The sequence below is a fragment of the Tachysurus fulvidraco genome, chromosome 2 (genome assembly GCF_022655615.1).
Source record: "Tachysurus fulvidraco isolate hzauxx_2018 chromosome 2, HZAU_PFXX_2.0, whole genome shotgun sequence".
Lineage (NCBI taxonomy): Eukaryota > Metazoa > Chordata > Actinopteri > Siluriformes > Bagridae > Tachysurus > Tachysurus fulvidraco.
In genome coordinates this window covers 28,958,002-28,978,984 of record NC_062519.1, presented here as the reverse complement: position 1 = coordinate 28,978,984, position 20,983 = coordinate 28,958,002, and the positions used below count along the sequence as shown (strand labels likewise).

The 20,983-nt window shown below is 37.5% G+C and overlaps 1 protein-coding gene across 4 annotated transcripts in view; it reads right to left on the bottom strand.

The window, feature by feature from the left end:
- nlgn1 (neuroligin 1) overlaps nt 1–20,983 on the bottom strand; it is a 243,145-nt gene that overhangs the window by 7,725 nt on the left and 214,437 nt on the right. For all 4 annotated transcript variants that reach the window (XM_027169793.2, XM_027169794.2, XM_047810386.1 and 1 more), the window contains one exon: nt 1,934–2,146. In XM_027169793.2, coding sequence (XP_027025594.1) covers nt 1,934–2,146 — 213 coding nt within the window. The remainder of the gene's footprint in view (nt 1–1,933; nt 2,147–20,983) is intronic.

The following is a 20,983-nucleotide window of genomic DNA, read 5'->3' as shown; positions in this document are numbered from 1 at the left end:
AAATGTATAACAAAGGTGTTGTGATGGGTTGGAACCCTGTTCAGGTTGTCCCCTGCCTTATGCCCCTAAATCTCCTGGGATAGATTCCAGGCTCCCCATTACCCTGTAAACGACAAACAATACAGAAAATGGAATGAATGGTTGGATGGTCGGATGGATAATAAAGGGGAGAGTAGAAGAGGGGAAGAACTGAATGGTCAGGAAGCCAGTGTAATGCTGAGTTCTGTCACATGTGAGGAAGAGACAAATAGAAGTACATGACTTTTCCAGTCCACTTGGATATTCCTCCAGATAAATGCTACAGCTGAACTTGTGGAAATTACGATAACTGCTTTAGAGTTCTCTGAATAAAGATAAGACAATGTAAACACATTTTTCATAAATAACTGCTTTAAGGTTTAGACAGGTTTGCCAGCAGAAAGAGAAATGAAGAATAATCTGATCTAATGCACAAGGATGAAGAAGGCTATGACATTGAAACTGCAGCTTGACAGTTTTGGATCTGGAAGGCAGTCCGTTGTTGCATTTAACACCCCGTTTCTCTGGGTAATTACAAATAAATGCTGCCATACATAAGGAAGGAAATGGATAAAAATGTTTTAAATACAGACATATTTAGGATAATAAAAAATGAAAAGAAAGAAAATGTCTGTAAGCTAAAATCTTATGTTGTGACCAAAACAATACGTCATTACCTATGTGCCTCATTAGGTCTTACTTAATTTGGGGGTATATACAGTATTTTGCAAGTAAGAATATAGACCTGGCTGGGAAAAAGTAATAATCTAATCATAATAAAAAAAAAATAAAAAATTAAACCATGATCAGTAAGAAGCAAATTTAATTTGCAATCATTTAAATCAGTACCCAGTATTTTTTTTTTTTTTGCCAAAATGCTTGATTTTGCTGAAGCTTTTTCACAATTTGCAGTGCGACTTGAGGAGCATTTTGTGCTTTTGGAAAGAAAAATATTTTAATTGGTGAAACTGCAGGCACTAAATTTTTCTTTTAAACTACTACTAGTAAAAGAACATGTGTAATTACTTTCTACAGTATGTAGCTGTAATCGTGTGAACCGACGAGTGTTGTGATGTTGCATCTTGGCCCAAAACTGCTAAAAGTCTCGAATTTCAGCGTCTTAATTTTTCATTTCTGAAAAATTGCAAAATCCTGTTCCTTGCTAAATGTGTTAAAAGCATCTTTATGTGTAAAATACTGAACATGTCAGATGTAGGTGAAAAAAGAAGAGTGTGCAAATAACTGGCATTATAAAAAGTCAGGATAGTAGAGGCCTGTGATGGATTGGTACCCTGTCCAGGGTGTATAGATGTAGGTATGTAAGTATGTATGGATATATGGGTGAATAAATGGATGGATGGATGAATGGATGGATGGATGGATGGATGGATGGATGGATGGATGGATGGATGGATGGATGGATGGATGAAAGGTTACTAGAGGCAGGTGATCAATGGCTGTTTTACTGTAGACACAGTATATAGCATTGTGTATGAAGGGTTAACACACACACACACACACACACACACACACACACACACACACACACACACACACACACACACACACACACACACACACACAGTGCTGCTGCTGGAAACAAAACAAAAGAAAGTATGGAGGGTGTAGGTGCCAGACATAGTCATTGAGTACTGTGGCAGATTCTGCAACCAAATCAAAACCCCTCTCTACCCAGCAGGTTATTTGGATGAAAAAGAAAAGATGAATGAAATGCCTTGTGGGGATTTTCTGAGAGTCTTCGAAGTATATGATGCATACATCAAGTGTGTTGTGTTAGTGAACCTTATAGAACCAACAACAAAAGAGTCCATGCATAACGAAATATATGAATACGCACAAACACACAACATGCAAACACTGAAAAGGGTCAAAAGTTGCAACCTCTGCATTGTACCTTTTGTTGAATTGCTCCAGCGGTTACCTTCAGAGTAATGGGACAGTGTGAGGAGGTTTACACATGATGCTCCGGCACCAGATCCAAAAACTGTAATGCGTAAAGGGTCACCACCAAAGAAGGCAATGTTTTCACTAGTCCAGCGCAGAGCTTGGATTTGATCTAAGAGCCCGTAGTTGCCTTTGGCCGCCTGGTCTCCTGTGCTTAAAAAACCTGCCAAAAAAAGAGAAAAGAGCAAATGAGAAAAGACAACACATCATGATTAAATGTTCATTCAACACAAACTGAACACTGTAATGCAAATGACCCAGGTGCTAATGATATCAGAGGGTGTTAAAAGATGCTTGTATTTATCATCCTCTTGACTGTTTGGGCTTGTGTATGAAAGCAAGATGATGAGGAGTGGACTCGCCCCCTCTTAACATCCATTAATTGTTGTTATGACAGTTGGCCACCTCTGGAGTACTTAAGTAACTATCTCTTAATGGTTGTTTATTTCATAGAGCTCATGATTGCCTGACCTCCCCTGACAGAAAAAATAGATCATTAACCATTAATAACCAGGAGATGGGTTTGTTTACTCGGACTTTTGGTTGTATATTGGAAGAGGATTTTGTGTGTGTGTGTGTGTGTGTGTGTGTGTGTGTGTGTGTGTGTGTGTTAAGATTTTTTGAAATACTATATGATACATTTTTACTGATGGTTGATTATTTTTTTTATTATTATTATTATTTTATTTCCACAATGTTAGTAAGAGCTTCTAAGTAAATAGGAATTAGAAAAAAAAAAGAAATAAAGAACAATTCAAATGTTATACTGTACACACTAATGAGACTTTAAGACACAAACACAAATCACTTAAAATCAATTCAAAATACTGTGCTTCTGTAGAAGAGAAAGTGCATCTAAATAAAAACTCATGTAAATCTTGAAGTGCAACTACAAATTCTTCCGAGTTGAAATTTAAGTACATGAACTTTATTTACTTAAAATACAAAAGACAAAAGAAAGGTACAGATTTTAGTTTCCGGTATTTAAATTGCCTCAGGAAACAAGAAACAATGATAATATTATCCAAATCTAACCAACAAGAGTTTAATCCAAATCTTTCCAATGATAGCTAGCATGATAACAACTCTCTCGCAATCAATACAAACTGTCTAGATAAGTACAATGTGTATAGAGCGACAGATAAAGTACAGTGATGAGGATTAGGTTTCATTCTCACTCTCACATCTGTTATAGAATGTATTCGAGATTTGGAATCCATCCATTCAACCATTTTCTAAACTGTGTATCTACCTCAGTGTCACCAGGGGGCCAGGAGGCTATTTCAGGACACAAGGCAATGGGACACTCCGGGTGGATAGTGAGAAACTCATCCATACACTAATTCTATGGACAAATTAGTGATGCCAATCAGCCTATAACGCATGTTGTTAGACTGGGAAAGGACCAAAGTTCCTGGAGAAAACCTCGGAAGCACAGGGAAATATGCATGCATCATGCCCACCTTCCATGGTATATTTGACAGCACTAAACAGTCACTGTTTGACATTACATCTATATAAGTATAGTTACTGTAGATATAGCACTATAGTATTTGAAAATGCATTGAGTTGAAAGTTTGAAATGTTGTTAAAGTCAAATGTATTAAGTGAAAGGAAAGCTACAATAAAGTACAAATGCTTAAACCCACATTTTAAGTACAGTGCCGAAGTAATTACATACAAGTGAGAACTTTAATCTCCGGCGTATGAATCATTTTTTTCTGGGTGTAAAGAAAGTGTCCAACTGTAGAAATATTCCTTAAATATAAAAATCAGGACTGAAAAAGCACAGATATGTTCAACTGAGAGTAATAAATAACATCAAGATTGCTAGTATACGTTTTGGGACCACAGACCATGTGGGCAGTGTGACATTTATATTCCTAAAATTATAAAAGCTGATCCTAAGAATTAGAGTTAAGTTAAACAACAAAAATTCATTGTATTTCCCAATCAATTTGGGAAATCATTGAATGTAAAGAAGTTCTAAAACGTTCAGGCCTTCAATGAAATTTTTACAGTAGAGCACCTTTAACTATTATATACTGTATATATGAGAGAGCCAGAGGTGACAGCGGCAAAGAAAAACTCCCCAAAACAAACCCTTTATGGAGAAGGTATACGGGATAATCAATAAAATAAAACAGACTGTCGATCTGTTTAGGCAGTGAACCAGGAATTGACCACTGGGGCATTCCAGATGTTCCAACGAAAGGCTAAAATATTACCAATGGAAAAATAAACTACAACTAATTCAATAAGGACGATATTTGGCTAACAATTACAGCAAAAATAGATTTTATATTGTCTAAAAGGTGACTTGAGGTCATATTATTTTACAAAACTAAAATAAAAAATGATACAGTTGATAAGTTTATGGTTAATAATTAGATGCATCAATGGATGTTTTCTGAACTGCTCCACACTCTGAAATTAGAGATACACACTGTATATCTTTATATAACAACTTAATTTAAAAAATAAAGTGCTGTTAGAAATCAAACACAATACAGCATGCTGTATTTCTACAATCTGTGACATGTTAAAGTTCTTTTCCAGTAAAAGCACATACTAAAGTGTTTATTTCTCTTCTACCACAGTACGAACTGTATTTGTCAATGACGTACAAATGTAATTGTAACATTTAATGTTAATGGAAGACTGTTATCTTTGAGATAAATGTCTGTTATTACATAAGTTTAGTAGTTATAAACAATCATTCCATAAATTCTCTTAATGTTAATAAGAAAAGAAAAAAAAACAGCTTCAATTACTGACTGTGCAGAATTTCTCTGTCCTGTAAACTATCCTTAATGTCTGTTACAAAGTGCTGACACCAGAGACCTTTTAATAAATGTCTGCTTACACAAAATAAAACTTTTATTGGTTTGTTATAGTTTTAGGGGTTGTTATACTGAATAAGATAGTGTTAAGTGTATTTTTATTAGATCATCACACCAGTCTCTATCAATGAGCTGTTGCTATTATATATATATATATATATATATATATATATATATATATGGTCTTTAGCACTAAATGAGTATCTACTGGGAAATGTTTTACAGTTTACATAAACTCGTTTAAAGAATATCAGAGTTGGGGCTAGGTGAGAATATATACACCCCAGGACCAAGAAATGAAATATTCACTCTCGTATTATTGATAGTGTCAATGAATGCTCACAGTCAATAGTGCAAATAGGAGTAAGATAAGGAGCTCAGTTTACAAGGGAATCAATAGTAGAAAATAGAAAATCATGGATTCTGTTTAATAGCAGTTAGTAAATCATTAGTGTAAAATGATGCTGCATTCTCAGCCCTAATATTGCACCAAACCTGTTTCCGCTTCCACTTAACCTGTCTACGTTCAAATACCCTCATTCAAGGGAGAGGCAGAATAAGTGCTTTAGATCTAATCTTAACAGGTGCACTAATTTAAAGGCAATAAAGTAATGCTGTTAAGAGAATAAAGCGATTATGGAAAACAATAAAAGCAGAAAAATAAGAGAAAAAAATGGTATATGTGTACACTCACACAGATACACATCACACACACACACACACACACACACACACACACACACACACACACACACACACACACACACACACACACACACACACACACACACACACACACACACACACACACACACACACACACACACACACACACACACACACACAGCATGTATTGTAAATTGAGTGTGTTCCCTATTCAGTTCATTTAGTTTTGTTTCTACATCAAAGGGCAGATCTCCTGGAAGCGGCCGTCATCTACAAGCATGCGTTTAATTGATTCCATTTAGCCAAAGCTGCCTGTAGCACGAATCAAGAGGCCCAGCCGTGGGCTTGAAAATGATTAGCTGGCAAGCAGGCGTGTTGTTAGCTACTGATGCCATCTGAAAAAACATCCGAAATGGCCAGCAACGTTACGCTAGAACACAGTGACAGAAGAGTGCTTCTGAATTCACAAATGCCACGTCCAGAGTGTATCACTGAATGCACATGATAGTAAGCGCACCAAAATACTGTTGCCATGGTAATATTTGGATGGCTTACAGTCGAGCTTGTGCTGTTTTTTTTTTTTCTTTCTTTTATTCTGGCTCATTTCCTCCGGAACAAGTAGCCGCTGGAGACTATTCTCACTCACAACACCGACTGAGGACTGCGCAGGTGAGATCTGATATGACACACTGTCCTAATAGCTCAGGCACTCAAATCATTCTTTATATATATATATATTTTATTTACAGGATCAGAACATTCAGCGAGGGCTTTCGTAAATACACCTAGGCCTGATGCACCAAATATAGATTCATTTCCTTCTTATTGTTCTGGTTTTAGCGCCACAGAAATTGACAATAGTTCATAGAACATAATAATGGCAAAATTGTAAATAATAATTTCCTGGTAATTATTTAACACTACCAGCCACCAGGCAGAAAAGAAAAATAAAAGAAATTGGCAGCTTTTCATAAAACTGGTGATACAATCTTAACAAAAATGTAAAAGCCACTGGTTTTTTTTTTGTTAATGTTGTCAGTATATATATATATGTGTAGAAACTAATGCAAAGCTGAATTGAAGCTGAATAAAGAAATGTTAATTTTGTTATTTGTATTAATATTTGTACTTTTAGATACTAGATAATAACTAAACTAACTGAACTAAAAGTCCCAATTATGCATTTAAAAAGCTATTACAGCACATTCAGCACATTTCAAAATGTTTTTGTTCCTGTCTTCTCACACTAAATCCAGATGTTCGCATGGTTCCGGACCGTCGTTTAATATTTTTCCCCACAATTCTGTGAGTGATTTCCATTGCTGCAAAATGTCACGCAGAAAGCACGTTTAGTTGTTTTTCTTTTTTTTAATTTTTGTCCACTTTTCAGATTCGATTTCAGTAGAGACATAGCTGTAAGTCTATGTCACCATATTGTCAGCGTTGTTGCATATGCTGCCTTTGAAGGGTGTATCAAACTGTTTAGTGACACCTACATTCATAGCTGTCAAAAATGCTGACTTCTATGACACTGAATTACGAGGCGACGTACACGGAGGAGTGTAAAGACAGATCACTTACTGTATGTTGTGGAAACACCTAAAAATGATTTTTAGAATCAGGGGCTGAAATCATTTTCATTAAACAACTCCACAGCTACTTCTATAAAATGGAATCAAAATGTTGCATAGCTTCTCAAAATAAATCTGTGTTTAATGATAAATACTTTGATATTTTTAATGATCCTATTAAAAAAAACTGCATTATCTTGTGTGAATAAAATGTATAAGTAAACCCAGTAAGAAATAAGGTTTAATACGTGATGGTGTGATATTCACCAAAGTAAACCAAGTGTGTTATTTTAACAGTGTTGTGAAATAAGTTATTCCACTTATACCACAGCTATGTGCCATGAATTACAACTTCTGAGTTATTAACGAGTGACACAATTTTTTTTAACGGTATATCATTACATTTAATGTTGCAGAACGTCCACCAGCCAAGTTAAGACCCTGTTATTACTTTCTTTAGAGCAGCAATAAACAGTTGTTCACAAAGTACCGTTTCCTTTTTCTCGCTCTTGCAGTTAATGACATAAAGCAGCATGCAGCTTGTCATTTTAACGAGAAACCAAAACTACTTTGTCCTGAAGAATTTTCAATGCTGGGAAACTTTACAAAAACAAAAAAAAAACATGACTATTTTGATTAAACAGCATTGACAATAGGGACCCCTCCCATAAACATAACCGTTAATGTCTCCTAAAAATATAGCATATATATTATATTGTGTTCATTAAATATATATCTGAACAAATCTTACCTAGACCTTTGTTCAAAAACCAAATGCGTACTAATTTTATTTATTATTTTATTTATTATTATTTATTTTACATTAGGAAGAATTACATTAGACAATTGGGCTATGCTATTGATTGAAAGGTCAGTGGTTCAAGCCCCAGCACAGCCAAGCTGCCACTGTTGGGCCCTTGAGCAAAGCCCTTAACTCTCTCTACTCAAGGAGTGCTGTATCATAGCTGACCCTGTGTTCTGACCCACACTTTCTAACAAGCTGGTCTAGGATATGCGAAGAATTTCACTGTGCTGTAATACATGTAACAAATAAAGCCTTCTTCTTCTTCTTCTTCTTCTTCTTCTTCTTCTTCTTCTTCTTCTTCTTCTTCTTCTTCTTCTTCATTGGGTTTAAAGATTTGCCATAGCATCTTGGTTGGTCACCATAAATGGTGAGAACCTGAATGATATTTAAAATTTAATATGCAATTCTAGTATTACGTTACCCAGCAGGAGATGACTAAAGTAGTTCAATAGGTGTCTGTGAGTCAATGCCTGCAACGTACAAAGAAACTAAAAAAATTCGGATGGGATTTGGCTCCATGAGTCATGTTCTTTAATCATTTTCCCAGAGAATGCCAATACGTCTGACATGTTGAATTACCATCCGTTTGAGCTGAAGGAAGAGAGGGATAGCGAGAGAAAAATGGAGCAACGTAGCAGAAAATCTAATTGGGATCCCGCTTAACGAAATGTGAGAAGTATTATTCTCTCTTCTTTTCAAGGTTAGCAGACAGCACAGAGCAGCAGAAGCCAGATGAGTCGTTCTATTATAGCATTTGCCACTTCTCACTTTCCAAAGCCCGGCACAGCAGCATCCGTCACTGTGGTAGTGCTTTATTTGTTCAATCTTCCAGTTTTCGTACATTGGGGGGAGCAATTTGGACCTTTCACTGTGTTTGTGTTCCTAAAAATATTTAGCGTTGCAACACCTTTGTGTGTTTTTTTCCCCTGCCATCACACGGGCATCATCAATCCCCAAAGACCTCGTGAGTGAGGCAGGGAGCATCTGTTCCTAACAGTTAGGCTGGTAACATAAGCTACCATTCCATAAGCTTCTGGAGGAAAAAAAAGTAAAAGATCTGAGAAATATTTAGTGCATTGTGATTTTTTACAAATTTACTCATTACATTATAAAATGTGCAGAAATGCACAGAGCTGCACTGAGCTGCTACTGAGTTGTTAGAACAAACCCATAGTGGTCACAGGAAGTTAAATAAGTGCACCAGATTCAAGCTGACAGGCCTATTCCTGCTTTTTTTCCTGCTTTGATATGCAGAATCCAAAATCTGAAACATGCTGCCTTGGGCAAAACAACAACAACAACAACAACAACAACAACAACAACAACAACAACAAAAAACGTTTTCTACTTCCACAACCTACTTTCTTCCACCCCACTCTCCCAAGTACAATTCATTAAAACACCTTCACACATCACTGTAAACGAAATCTACAATATAATTTCCCTAAAGACACCCTGAGACAGGTCAAACACCCTGGAGCCCATGGGAAAATAAACAAAAGCAATATACCCAGAATTCCTACAGACCTCATAAAATTAGTGTGATCAAATGCATATGCCAACAGTGTTATCTTCCCTTAGGTAAATATGGCTGATGAAAGCTCAACGTACATTTCAATGATGAAACAGATCATCGAGTTAAACCTCCAGAATGCTGCATCATTTTGCATATATTACCCTTGTCAGATGTGTATCTCGCCGACATGTACTCATCGTCTATTTCCACAGAGACGACAAGATTTCCCTTTATGCCTACGATTTGCAAACGCAGATGAAACTTCCAGCTGCTTATCTTATTAAAAGTACTGTTCGGAACGAGATAAGCTTTTCGGATGTATATTTGGTAAGTAACGTTGTACATCTACAGTGTACATCTGTAGAATTTATGACTGATTCATCAAAGGTCTGGAATATACTGCACACCATGTTTTGGACTTTCTACAGGGTATGTGACCAATACTAATGATCTAGGCTTGATCATTAGTAGGTCACATGCCCATAACTTGCGTGAAGTGTTGGGGTGTCCAATCTTATTCACAAAGGGCTGGTGTGGGTGCAGGTTTTCATCCCAGTCAAGCAGAAGACACACCTGATTCCACTTGTTTAATCAGTAGGCTTTCAGTAGACTTAGTTGTGGCCAATAACTACAGTAGTGTAGTCAATAACTTAATGTTTCCTTTTAAACATCGTCTGTATTTTTGTTCTTTTGTTTTTTTTGATCTGAGACAATATAAGGGAATAATGGCTTCCTGGAGTATCTTTATACTGACACAGAAGAACAAACCCTCTTTAGCATCATGTCAGTTCTGTTAATGTTATTTATATTATCCAGGGCTAATTAGGTTAACATAAATTCCAGAGATACTATGGTAATAATCACATGACCTGCATTCTGTGGGGAAAAAATCCCTGAAATTCACAGCGCATGAATGTGACATAAACAATGTGAAAGAAATATTATAAATATATAATTACCAGAGTGATTAGGTCTGTTTGTTTCTAGGCAATGAGTGCAAAGTCGATTTTTTTTTTTGTCAAAGCCTGCTGGCTTAAATAATAAAAGCTTGCATATTCATGCCCTTGTTGTGAAGGAGTATGTGTGGTTCCTTGTGTTGAGGTCTGCAAAATAGCGAGGCGTTAATTACCCTTTGCCCCCAGCTGAGCATCACCAAGGGGATTAATGAAGGCTAATGCAAACACTTGCACAGCGTTTCTTCCACTTGGGTGCCTTGGCTTTGTTGACGCACTGTATCTAATGACATGGCTAGAAAAACGGAGGTCCTCTGTTCACCCTACGGAGACGCCACAGGCTCAAACTGGTTCTAACAACATTACATGTCATGAGGTGTTTTCTTTGAAAGTTTTTTCTTCAGCAGCCATATTGACAAATCAGACAGCCTTGAATCTAGAATGAAGATGTTCGCATATCAGCCAGACAGCATTCTATAGATACTCTGACATGTAAGCAAACAAGCTGTTGTTTCTGTTTTTTTGTGTTTCTTTCTTTCTTTTCATTTTTTTTTTATTTTGATCGAAATATTAACACGTGTCAAAACAACAGCATGAAACATATATTTAACTGAAAACGTACAGGTGCTTTATTCAAGGTAAAGTCCTGTGTAGCTGTGCACCACTTTGAAACCTGCCCTGAATGGCTAACTAGCTCCCTTTCCTTAGAAAAGATCTGCATTTGCATAGATACCTTGTTTTGCTGAATACATATTCTCTTACATGCACAATTCACACAGAAATGCATGTGCCACTTCCTAACAAAACTAATAAGAGAAGCACAAGTAATCAGAAGAAAAAAAGAATATACACAGAAAGAAATTTGAAAAGGGAGAAAACCATCTCATGAAAAGTGAAGTATAAAAATAGATCCCCACACCTTCATGCTGAAATTTCTCCTCCGCATGCAAGTGAGAAACTGCAGAGTGCCGTAGCCGATGGCCCGAAAGCTGCAGAAACACTGACCCAAAAAACTAACCTCAGCTAATGGAGGACACCCACATATTACAGACATGGTGCTGATAATGATCCAAGGCCTATCTAGGGAACAAGAAGTGCTCAGGCCTTCCCTTAGCACCAGGCTGAAATGACTCCAGAAACCTGCAAGGAACCTGCAGGCAAGGTGTCACTAATGAGCCCAGACGAAGCAGGAAACGGTGAGACAAGACCCCGTCGTCTGCACTCCCTCAAGTAACAAAACACTCTTTTTTATTTTTTTAAATAGGCATTTTAGTGTAGTGGCTGAACCAGCTTCCATATCTCAAACATCTCTTGGGTGGAAATGACTCCCTATTCACACATACTCACATTTGAATTTTTCTTCCATTTTCTCCTCAATTCAGCTATCTTCCAATTTCCACGGATTTTATACAACAGGTCCAAAGTTACGGTTACATGCTTCTTCTCTTAGAGCAGTCAAAAGGGCTGATCTGCATTAGTAGTCTTAATCAGAGATATATAAAACCCCACTGAAATGTTTGAGCAAGACAGAAAAATTAAAAAAGAGGACAATATTACTCTACCTTGACTCTATCCCATCTTTCATTTAAAGTTATTATGTTTTAACAAGTTAGTCAATAGTAAATATCCCCTGAGGGAAAATGTCTGAGGCTGGTCGTCTGCCATGTCAGTCAAATGGAAGCAGTCAAACTTGGCCACAATTATTGAGGAAATGTGAAGATACAGTATTGTGCAAACTGCACACTCAGGAAATGTCCCAGACTCTCCAGCAGATGTTAACAGTCTGTCTTGTGAGACTATTGTACTGACAACCAAAAGTCCTTTCCATTATTTTCTGTATATTACAGGTGTTACACAATGTCACTATCTATATCTGTTTATTTCTAAAAAATTTTCATATCTGTATTTGGATTTAAACACAAAGTGAAAATGATCTAGACTGACAGGTTTCTAAGGAACTCTATCGCTATGCCTACAGAGCCAATTGAAAAAACCCTAATCCTATCCAATGCCAGCATGGCATTGTCAATTGTCAGCATGGCGTGTGAATTCTGGCTCTGACAGTTTTTTAACCTCGCTCAACGTTGCATCTCTTGAGTTAGATCTGAATCAAAATTTTCCTCCCATCACAATAGTAACTAGGAAGCTAATAATGGAAATCCATTGTGCAGAGCAACATCAACATGGTATAACATGAATAGGGCTTTAGACTGTAATTGCGACAAACAGTTTGGCACTCAATTCTCCATCAATTCTTCAACAGTTGCATAATGATAGAATGAATTCTATACAAAAAAATGGAATGGAAAAGTCTTTTGTTTCATCTTTAACCCTGTGAACTTAAATAGTGAGCCTATTGTTTTTATCTGTTTAATAAACATTATGAGTTCAGTCAGAATTGTGCATTTGTACTTGAACTATAAACTATAAGTAATATATGAATTTGCAACCAACACCCATGTGTCTTTATCAAGCTCACACAAGGATCGTTCATCGTCCAGCTGCTGCCAGACTGGTGACAACAGGACAGTCGAGACAAGAAAGGAGAGAACTGTATGTCCTTTCCTTTACAAGTTCCAGCCTGAGTCACAACTACTGCTGATCTGAAGCCTGACCAGGTAAAATCAACACAATTTCCTCAAATGAACTCAGTTCCTGTAAACTGAGGAAATCTATGGAGCCAATCAGGCCCTGTAGTAAGGTTATGCAGGAGGGATATCACAGTTGATTCATGATTTAATCAAAGTTGCTTGATTTAATATATCTGACAACAGAAAGAGCTGGAAATGTATATTACATGTAGTAATATGTAATACTAAATGTGATAGAAAAAACCATGTCAGTGTTTTGTTTATGTGAAAAAGAAAACAAAGAGTCTTTTATCACCTGTCTGCTGAAGTAAGAGAGACACGTGACATATTTGGTGGAAAAACAAGATATGAGATGTCATTGAAGTCATGGGCCATGCTGATGGAACAGTATTGAATGGTATCTCAGGGGTCGAGGCGGTTAACCGTGTTTGACAGCTATGCTTGCTGGAGCCATGACTGGAGCTGCTCATGCCCAATGGAGCACCAGGTTTCAAACCAGCAGCCGACGAAGCGCCAAAAATCCCCCGTTAGTGCACTCTGACAGCCACCCAAATGAAATGTCACGGGCTGCTCACACCATTCCCCTACCCTGGTGCAGGCGTTAGACACAGCTATTGATCCATCCTCTCACTCCTAAGGCCAGCTAATAATTATCGTCATTATTCAGTGCTCTTCTGCCTGAGACTCAGCATTCTGGAAAAGATTTACATATCTTTATATTTCAATGAAGTATCATTTATTTGATGTTTTATGAGTACATTTGTGCTGCAGCTGATCTAGACATATGAGCAGAAGATATATTAATTTAGCTTTTTTTTATTTCATATTTGAGACAATTGATTTGGAAATAAAGAGTTAAGAGTTAGAGTTTCTGGATATTTCTGGGTTTATGAACTAACTCTAAGGAAGACAACAATGACCTGTGATTTTTCCTGTTGAATGTTCAATGGCATTTATTTAAATTTAGATTAAGAGGGTCTGTAGTGTTTTCGAGGGGAAAAAAATACCATTATTTTCACAAGAAAAAAATAAACGTATTTACTACTCAATTATTACCTATTCAAAAGTGAAATTCAATCAATCTTGCCATATTATTTAAACAGAAATTAAAAACATTGACCGTTGCACCAAAGACACTGATTAAATAACATTTCATGAAGAATTGCTAAGGCTACATCTTACATAATAAAAACAGATCTAGGAAAAATCTGTAAATCCAACATCTCAATGCTGATTCTCACTATAGTGGCTGTTAGACAATAAAAAGTGAGCAAGTAAACTGAGACTTGTTCATTTGAAATTTAGTTAATATAAAAAAAAATCAAAAGAATCACTGTGAAATACAGTGAAAAACACGGTATTTATTTGTAGGTCTATTAACTGCATATACTGTAAATAAGCATCTGGACCCCTTGACTGTACTGTACAAACAGTTGGACTGAAAACTAAAGACCTACTGTATCTCTTTCTAATCATTTCCCTGAGCACAAAAACAGCAAAACTCCTTACTTATAACTACACCTAACACTGCTCTAACACACTTTTAGCTGCGTTAGTATTCTGTCGGAACTCAGAGCCCGCCTCCGAGTGGACACATCGCAGGATGAATCACACTTTTAGACTTTTAGCCGGATATTGAATATTGAATACTATTTAAATTAACTATTTAAGTATTTATTATAAAATGAACTATTTACATTAACTATTAAACAATGGTACGCTTAATGGTAAACTATTTGGACTAGCATGAAGATGTGTTTTTGATAAAGACTTACAAGCACTTCAGCAAGGCAAGTCTTTCTGGATAAGAGCATTTGCCAAATGCGGTAACTATAAATGTAAGTAATTAACTATAATGGATTAATTCGCAGTCCGGCACTGGTGCATTATACACCTACTGATGATGAAGTACTAATATTTACAAAAAAATGGCCTTCCTTATATTATGAATCATTTAGTTTTACTCTGAAATATGTGAGAGAGTACTAGAGAGGATCGTGTTAAAAGTACATCAAATACTTTTCGGATCTTACATATAAAATAAAACATCCAGCAGCCTCACATCTGAAAGAATAAGCCAGCATTGTAAACTGATATTAATTAGACATGTTTCTCCTTGCTTGCCTTTTAGGAGTGTATCATTTATTTATATTTGTGGTGCTCTTGCATTATGAATGACTCATAAGTCAGCCGGTCCTGTTTGACAGTATTAGTATTGCAAAAATCCTGATAGATTCCGCTCCATCAAAGAGCCTATCTAAAAGACTTGAGGTAAGCTTGGAAACGCTCACATCTAACAGGCTGTTGAAAATTTAAACAGAGACGGAGACCTTCTTTTGGGACTGGCTGTCAAACCTGTCTTAATATATGATATGCACAAACAGCCAGAGCTGTGGCACGTGGTTGAGACTTGGCTCTTGAAGCCAGTGAACAGCAGGTCCCTGCTTTATTACGCTTCTTGAAGTAACTATGCACACACAGAATTTACTGTCTACACTGAAAAACACATCTTTACTCTAGTCAAAGGCAGAGATTTTCACTTCATGTACTTCTCTGTGATGTTGTCAAAATCAAAATAGTTTGCTTTCTAGGGTGCAATACAGTGTATGAATTATACTGTATGTCTTGAGGTATATTCTCTACTTTTCAGTGTTTAGATGTCTGATATATAGAAACTGACATTTGATATCATGTGCTTATTAGGTCCTGTTAAACCCTTTAACCCTTATTTTTTAGCAGTACAAGGGCATTCTATTCTACAGGTGGAATGGAAATCAACTTCACTCTGTATAAAGAAATGAATTATTGTATCGCCGCAAGTCTGATATAAAATTAGTCAGGACACTGTTGACTTTCAGAGTGAGATATTTTACCTCTGTTAGGATAACCTTACACTGAATTTTAGTAGTAGGATTCTTAGAGAAGCCGCAAAGGGTTTAAGATCACCATTTAGTTTAAAGATAGAAAACGAGGTATGTGTGGGGTCATTCACAACATCACACGCTGCATCCGCAAAGCCAACAGCATTGTAGATGACCCCACACACCTCTCACACACACTCTTCACCCTCCTGCCGTCTGGAAAAAGGTACGAAAGCATTCGGGCCCTCAGAGCATTTTTGGTCTATCGGCATTGTGCTGGATCTGGATTTTATCTGCTAGAACAAGAGACTGGAACACACCCTTTTCATTGTAGGATTTATATCTATGAGTACATTTTTGGGAGGAAACAAGAAAACCCATAGGAAACCCACATAGAGCTAGGGAGAACATGTAAGAGTCTATACAGAAATTACACTCAGAGCAGAAACTCTGGAACTATGAGGTGGAACAAAACCCGCTGCACCGTCATGCCACGCAGTAGTAATACTGGTAGCAATAATAGTGTTAATACGGGAAGTAAGATGGCATGATCTGTTATCAACAGTGTGTTCATTCATTTTCTGAACAGCAGAGTGAAAGAGTAACTTAATTAGACATTAAAGTATACGACACTAAACAATACTATTGAACTACACATAAAGTAGAAGAAGAAGAAGTAGAAGGATTAGATTGTTGCACATCATCTTCAAGTCAATTAAGTGTTTAATCAAGTCTGATTGGAAAGGTTTTTTTCAAAGTGTTAACTCTGGTTTAAATCAGGGTTTGGCTGCAGTCAATCCTACCTACACTTAAAGGGTTTTTACACTTGGTCACTTCATGCGTTTTCTGTGACCAGATAGCTATCCGATGGTAAAAAGACCAGGTGTAAATGCCCTCCAAAACGGTTTCGAGACGGATATAAATCCGATCTTTCAAACCACTTCAGGAGGAGGTCTGGGATGCATTTCAGATGAAACTGGACAGTTGTAAATGAATGTGGTTGTTCAAGCCACATACATCAGCGCTATACTCCTCCCAAACGGAAGTACATCATTCTCAAGTGATCTTTCAAGCAGGTGTCTCGTTGGGTCTTAAAATGCACTGCTGCCGCCAGCAAAAATGCAGCAAACAGTAAATGCTGTTGTTTGTAGCATAACCGTCGACCAAGTTATTTTGTCTTCTTTTCGATTGAAAACCGCATACACCAAAGCGTGTTCCATTTCAATTACCCCGGAAATGAGGTAAAATATATTTGCATTTTGGGCGGGTATAGAAAGATCTGATTGATATCCGATTCGCCAAGACGCATTTATGTGGCCTAATGCAAATGGAACAGTTTTAACAACTCAGATAGCTATCGGATCAGAGAAAACACACAAAGTGACCAGGTGTAAACATGCCCTTAGATTTGGCTGAACCCTGTTCTTCAGTGGAGGATCCATGTGTAGCATCTGGGTTAATGGAGTTGGAGCTGGACATCAAGAAATCTGGAATTCTATGTGTTCAAGTGTTTTGTTTTGTTTTCTCTCAAAAAACTGTTTCATACTTTTATTTAATTATGTATTTTATAAAAGTTTTATTTGGCTATTGAGGTTAAGGTTTGGGTTAGATTTCCATGTAGGCATAGTGCTAATTAGATTTATTAATAATTCAAGGGCCCAGTCAAATAGATTAATACGCATAATAACTGAATAAAAAATCTAATAACTTTGATAATGGTAGGTTGTGATTTCTAGTGCTATAGCTAAATTAAATAAAAACATATATGCTGGCTATGCTTCATTTTGAGAACCACTGAACTATAGTAACAATTATGTCAAAGGAAGGTACTGACAAAGAAAGAAAAAAAAGGGGTATGTGTGTGTATTTAGTGTAGATATACATAGTTGGGCCAACTCATGAGGGACCTCTTGGCTTTCCAATGCATTGCATGGCTGTCACTGAGGATGAGCTTAGAGAGACAGCATGACAATCCAGCGTGTGTGGCTCAGGGCTTGGCATTTTTCACCAATGCACTTGAATCAAGTGCTCATGGGAGGCTCTTCACCACCCTATCACTGGAGAATCCTCATTGGCCATGCGCCTGTAACATAATGACTGCACATTCCAGCCTGCAGAAATCTCAAAATTTATGTCATGGCAGAGAACACAAAGCATAGTGTGAAGAGTGTGTGATACCCTGACACATCCACACCTTCCAACCAAACCACCCAGCCCCACCAAAAAAAAATCCCCAAATCAATAAACCATAGAATGGAGGAGACTGCAACTGTTTTACCCAGACTATGTTGACCATGACACTGCACAGGAGGTGCATTATCCCCATGGCTGTTTCCTCCAAAATGGCTCAGAGCAGCGACTACTTAATGTTCCCACACACAGAGTAAACAGCATGCCAATGATGGCAGACAGGCAGCTACAGAGCCAATAGATCTGAGACCCTATCTTGGCTTTCTCTGGCTGAACAGTGATGCATGAGGCACCGACTGAGCAATAATTCCCCCAGCCATAAAGACAGTAAGCCAGTCTTCTTCTCAATCTGGGGATGCTGAGAACAAACCGACACTTTCTGGGCTGTCCATACAAGCTTATTGAGTTTGATATGCCCGGTAAGAACAGACGCTGGGTTCAAGCCAGGCAGGGAACAGGCCAAGTGTACCCCATGCTGTGGTTATCCATGCTCGCCTGGGAAGAAGCCCGAACCACCTCCAATTAGCACCCCACCCAAGACATAGAGAACAGTTTCCATTAATTCCACAGTAGACCAGTACTCAGTAGAAAACAGAGCCAAGATCAACATCCTCCTCGGCAGACACCCGATGGCAGCATTAAGGCACCACATTTACTATGATAAAATGGATTATAATTAATATGAGAACATTCTGATTTAATTATCAGCATGATCATTAATGTTAAAAGACATGTACCTGAACAGGGCTTTGGAAGTCAGACGAAAAATGTGCAGCAATATTTGCAAAAAGAACTGATCTTTTGAGACAAGCTCATGCTCTGTGCAGGAGCCATATACAGTATCAAAAATGGAACACTGGTCTTGTCAATGAAATGCAAAAGTCCTAGATTTGCCAAGATTACAAGGTTGCCTGGATCTCTAGATCTCACCTGAGAACATTTATAGCTAAGCATTTGCAAACTTCTATTAGTAAATATTTCAATGTGACCCACTAGGCATGTGGGCTTAGTGGTTAGCATGTTTGTCTCACACCTTTAGGGCTGGGAGTGCTGCCTTTGGCTTGTGTGTGGAGTTTGAATGTTCTCCCTGTGAGGATTCCTCCCTTATTCAAAGACATGTGCTGTACTGTAGGCTGAATGGTGGATATAAACTGTATCTGTGATGTATCTGTGCCCTGCGATGGGTTAACATACTGTCCAGGGTGTCCTCCATCATGTGCCCAGAGTACAAGCTTCCGCATGACCCTATGTAGAATAAGTCATTCAGGAAATGAAAGGATGTGACCAAATGTGCTTTGCAATTTATATAATTTACAGAAAGCGTTCCTAGCTTCCCATTAGGAACTTCTCTTCTGTAGATCTCTACATATACTGTAACTTTACCCTTTGTGGGGACTCTGCTCTACATTTCAAAATTGTCTGAGCCTGAGGTGCAGCAACAGTTGGTACAGCATAGAAACAATTAGTATGTCTCAATTTTGAAATAGGGATGCATTAATACCCCATTTTTATTTGTAGTTGAGCTGGGAAAACTAATAGCAAAATGAGTATGATACTTATTAACCAATCAGCTGCATCATGGACCGTTTTATTTAGCTCAGTTAATGCTGAGTTTAATATTTAAGACAGTATGGTGTATAATCAGTATCTTTAGAGCATGAGGATGGTGACACAAGTGTGTGTGGAGGAGTACTTGTTAATATGGTCTTTAAATCTGAATATAAGGTACAGTGAATAGCACCTGTAGACCCTGGTGAGAGAGAGATGAAAGGAAGTGTGCATGTTTCAGTGCTCACAGAAGTGAAGTGCTCTCACATGTAAGAGTTTCTCTGCTTCACTGATTCAGATTCATGAATACCAATGTGTGTGTGTTTGCAAATTGTGGCACCTTGCACACATTTCCAGTGATCAAGCATTCTACTAAAGACGTTTGCTTCTATTGTAGGAAAACACTGTAGTACCACCTCTGGATATTTTTGTAAAACAGAACAGGTGTGCTTTGATCATTACTCATGAAATACCTCCAGATCACTGGGATGTTGTGTTGTTTGTTCATTCGTGTTGTGAAGTACACTGGGCTTACATCACATTGCAAGGTTTTTGACAGAGCAAGTAAACAAGCACAGTGTCATCCTGATACACGATACAAGTACTGGATTCGATCCATACCTAATTTTTAACGATCTCTTGGTTCATAAGTTTCTGCAATTACTTCACGATAAAAGCCAGAAGAACTGTAATATCATGCACTTTTAGGAAAGCTCAGTACAAGCCAACATCTACCCTTTCATTTCTGTGGCACTTTTTTTAACCTATCCTTCTGTTTTGTTTACATCCTTCTGACATGACCACATTTAATAATGCAGAAAGCAGCTCTTGTCAGTGTCCTGCTGAGCATTTGGATTATGATGAATAGGGCGACTTGGACTATTGTGAGGATCAGCAGTCAATCAGAACATGACTCGATGTGGACAAAGTGCTACACGTTTGTACGAGTTGTACAATTAGGTTGAAAAAATCACACTGCATTGTACGTACCACGATTATTTCCGATCCTTAGGAGTACTCATTTTTGATTGATGAAAATTAATTAATGCTCTGCTCGTGAATCAGAAATGAACCAGGATAACAGTTATTGACTATGACAAAAAGAGAAAAATATCTTGAAAGAAGGATAAAAAGAATAATGGCCTTGAAGGAAACAGTTCATTTGGAGTGCCATCATTTATAGACATAAAATATGTGCCTTCACAGAAAGCATTGTATGTGAATTAACCAATTTCACCATCTGAGACAGCATTAGCATATTAGCATCATTCCTTGGAAAGCCACCCCTCTGCAGGGGATGTAATCTATTCTCAGCCATCATATGGTACACAGCCTGCAAGAGCAACTGCTATAGTATAGGGCAAGTCTATCTGGACCCTTTAATCAAAATAAACAATACCGAGATATAAAGCATGCCAAGAGACATGCTGAGTCAGGACCACCAGAGCCATTACAC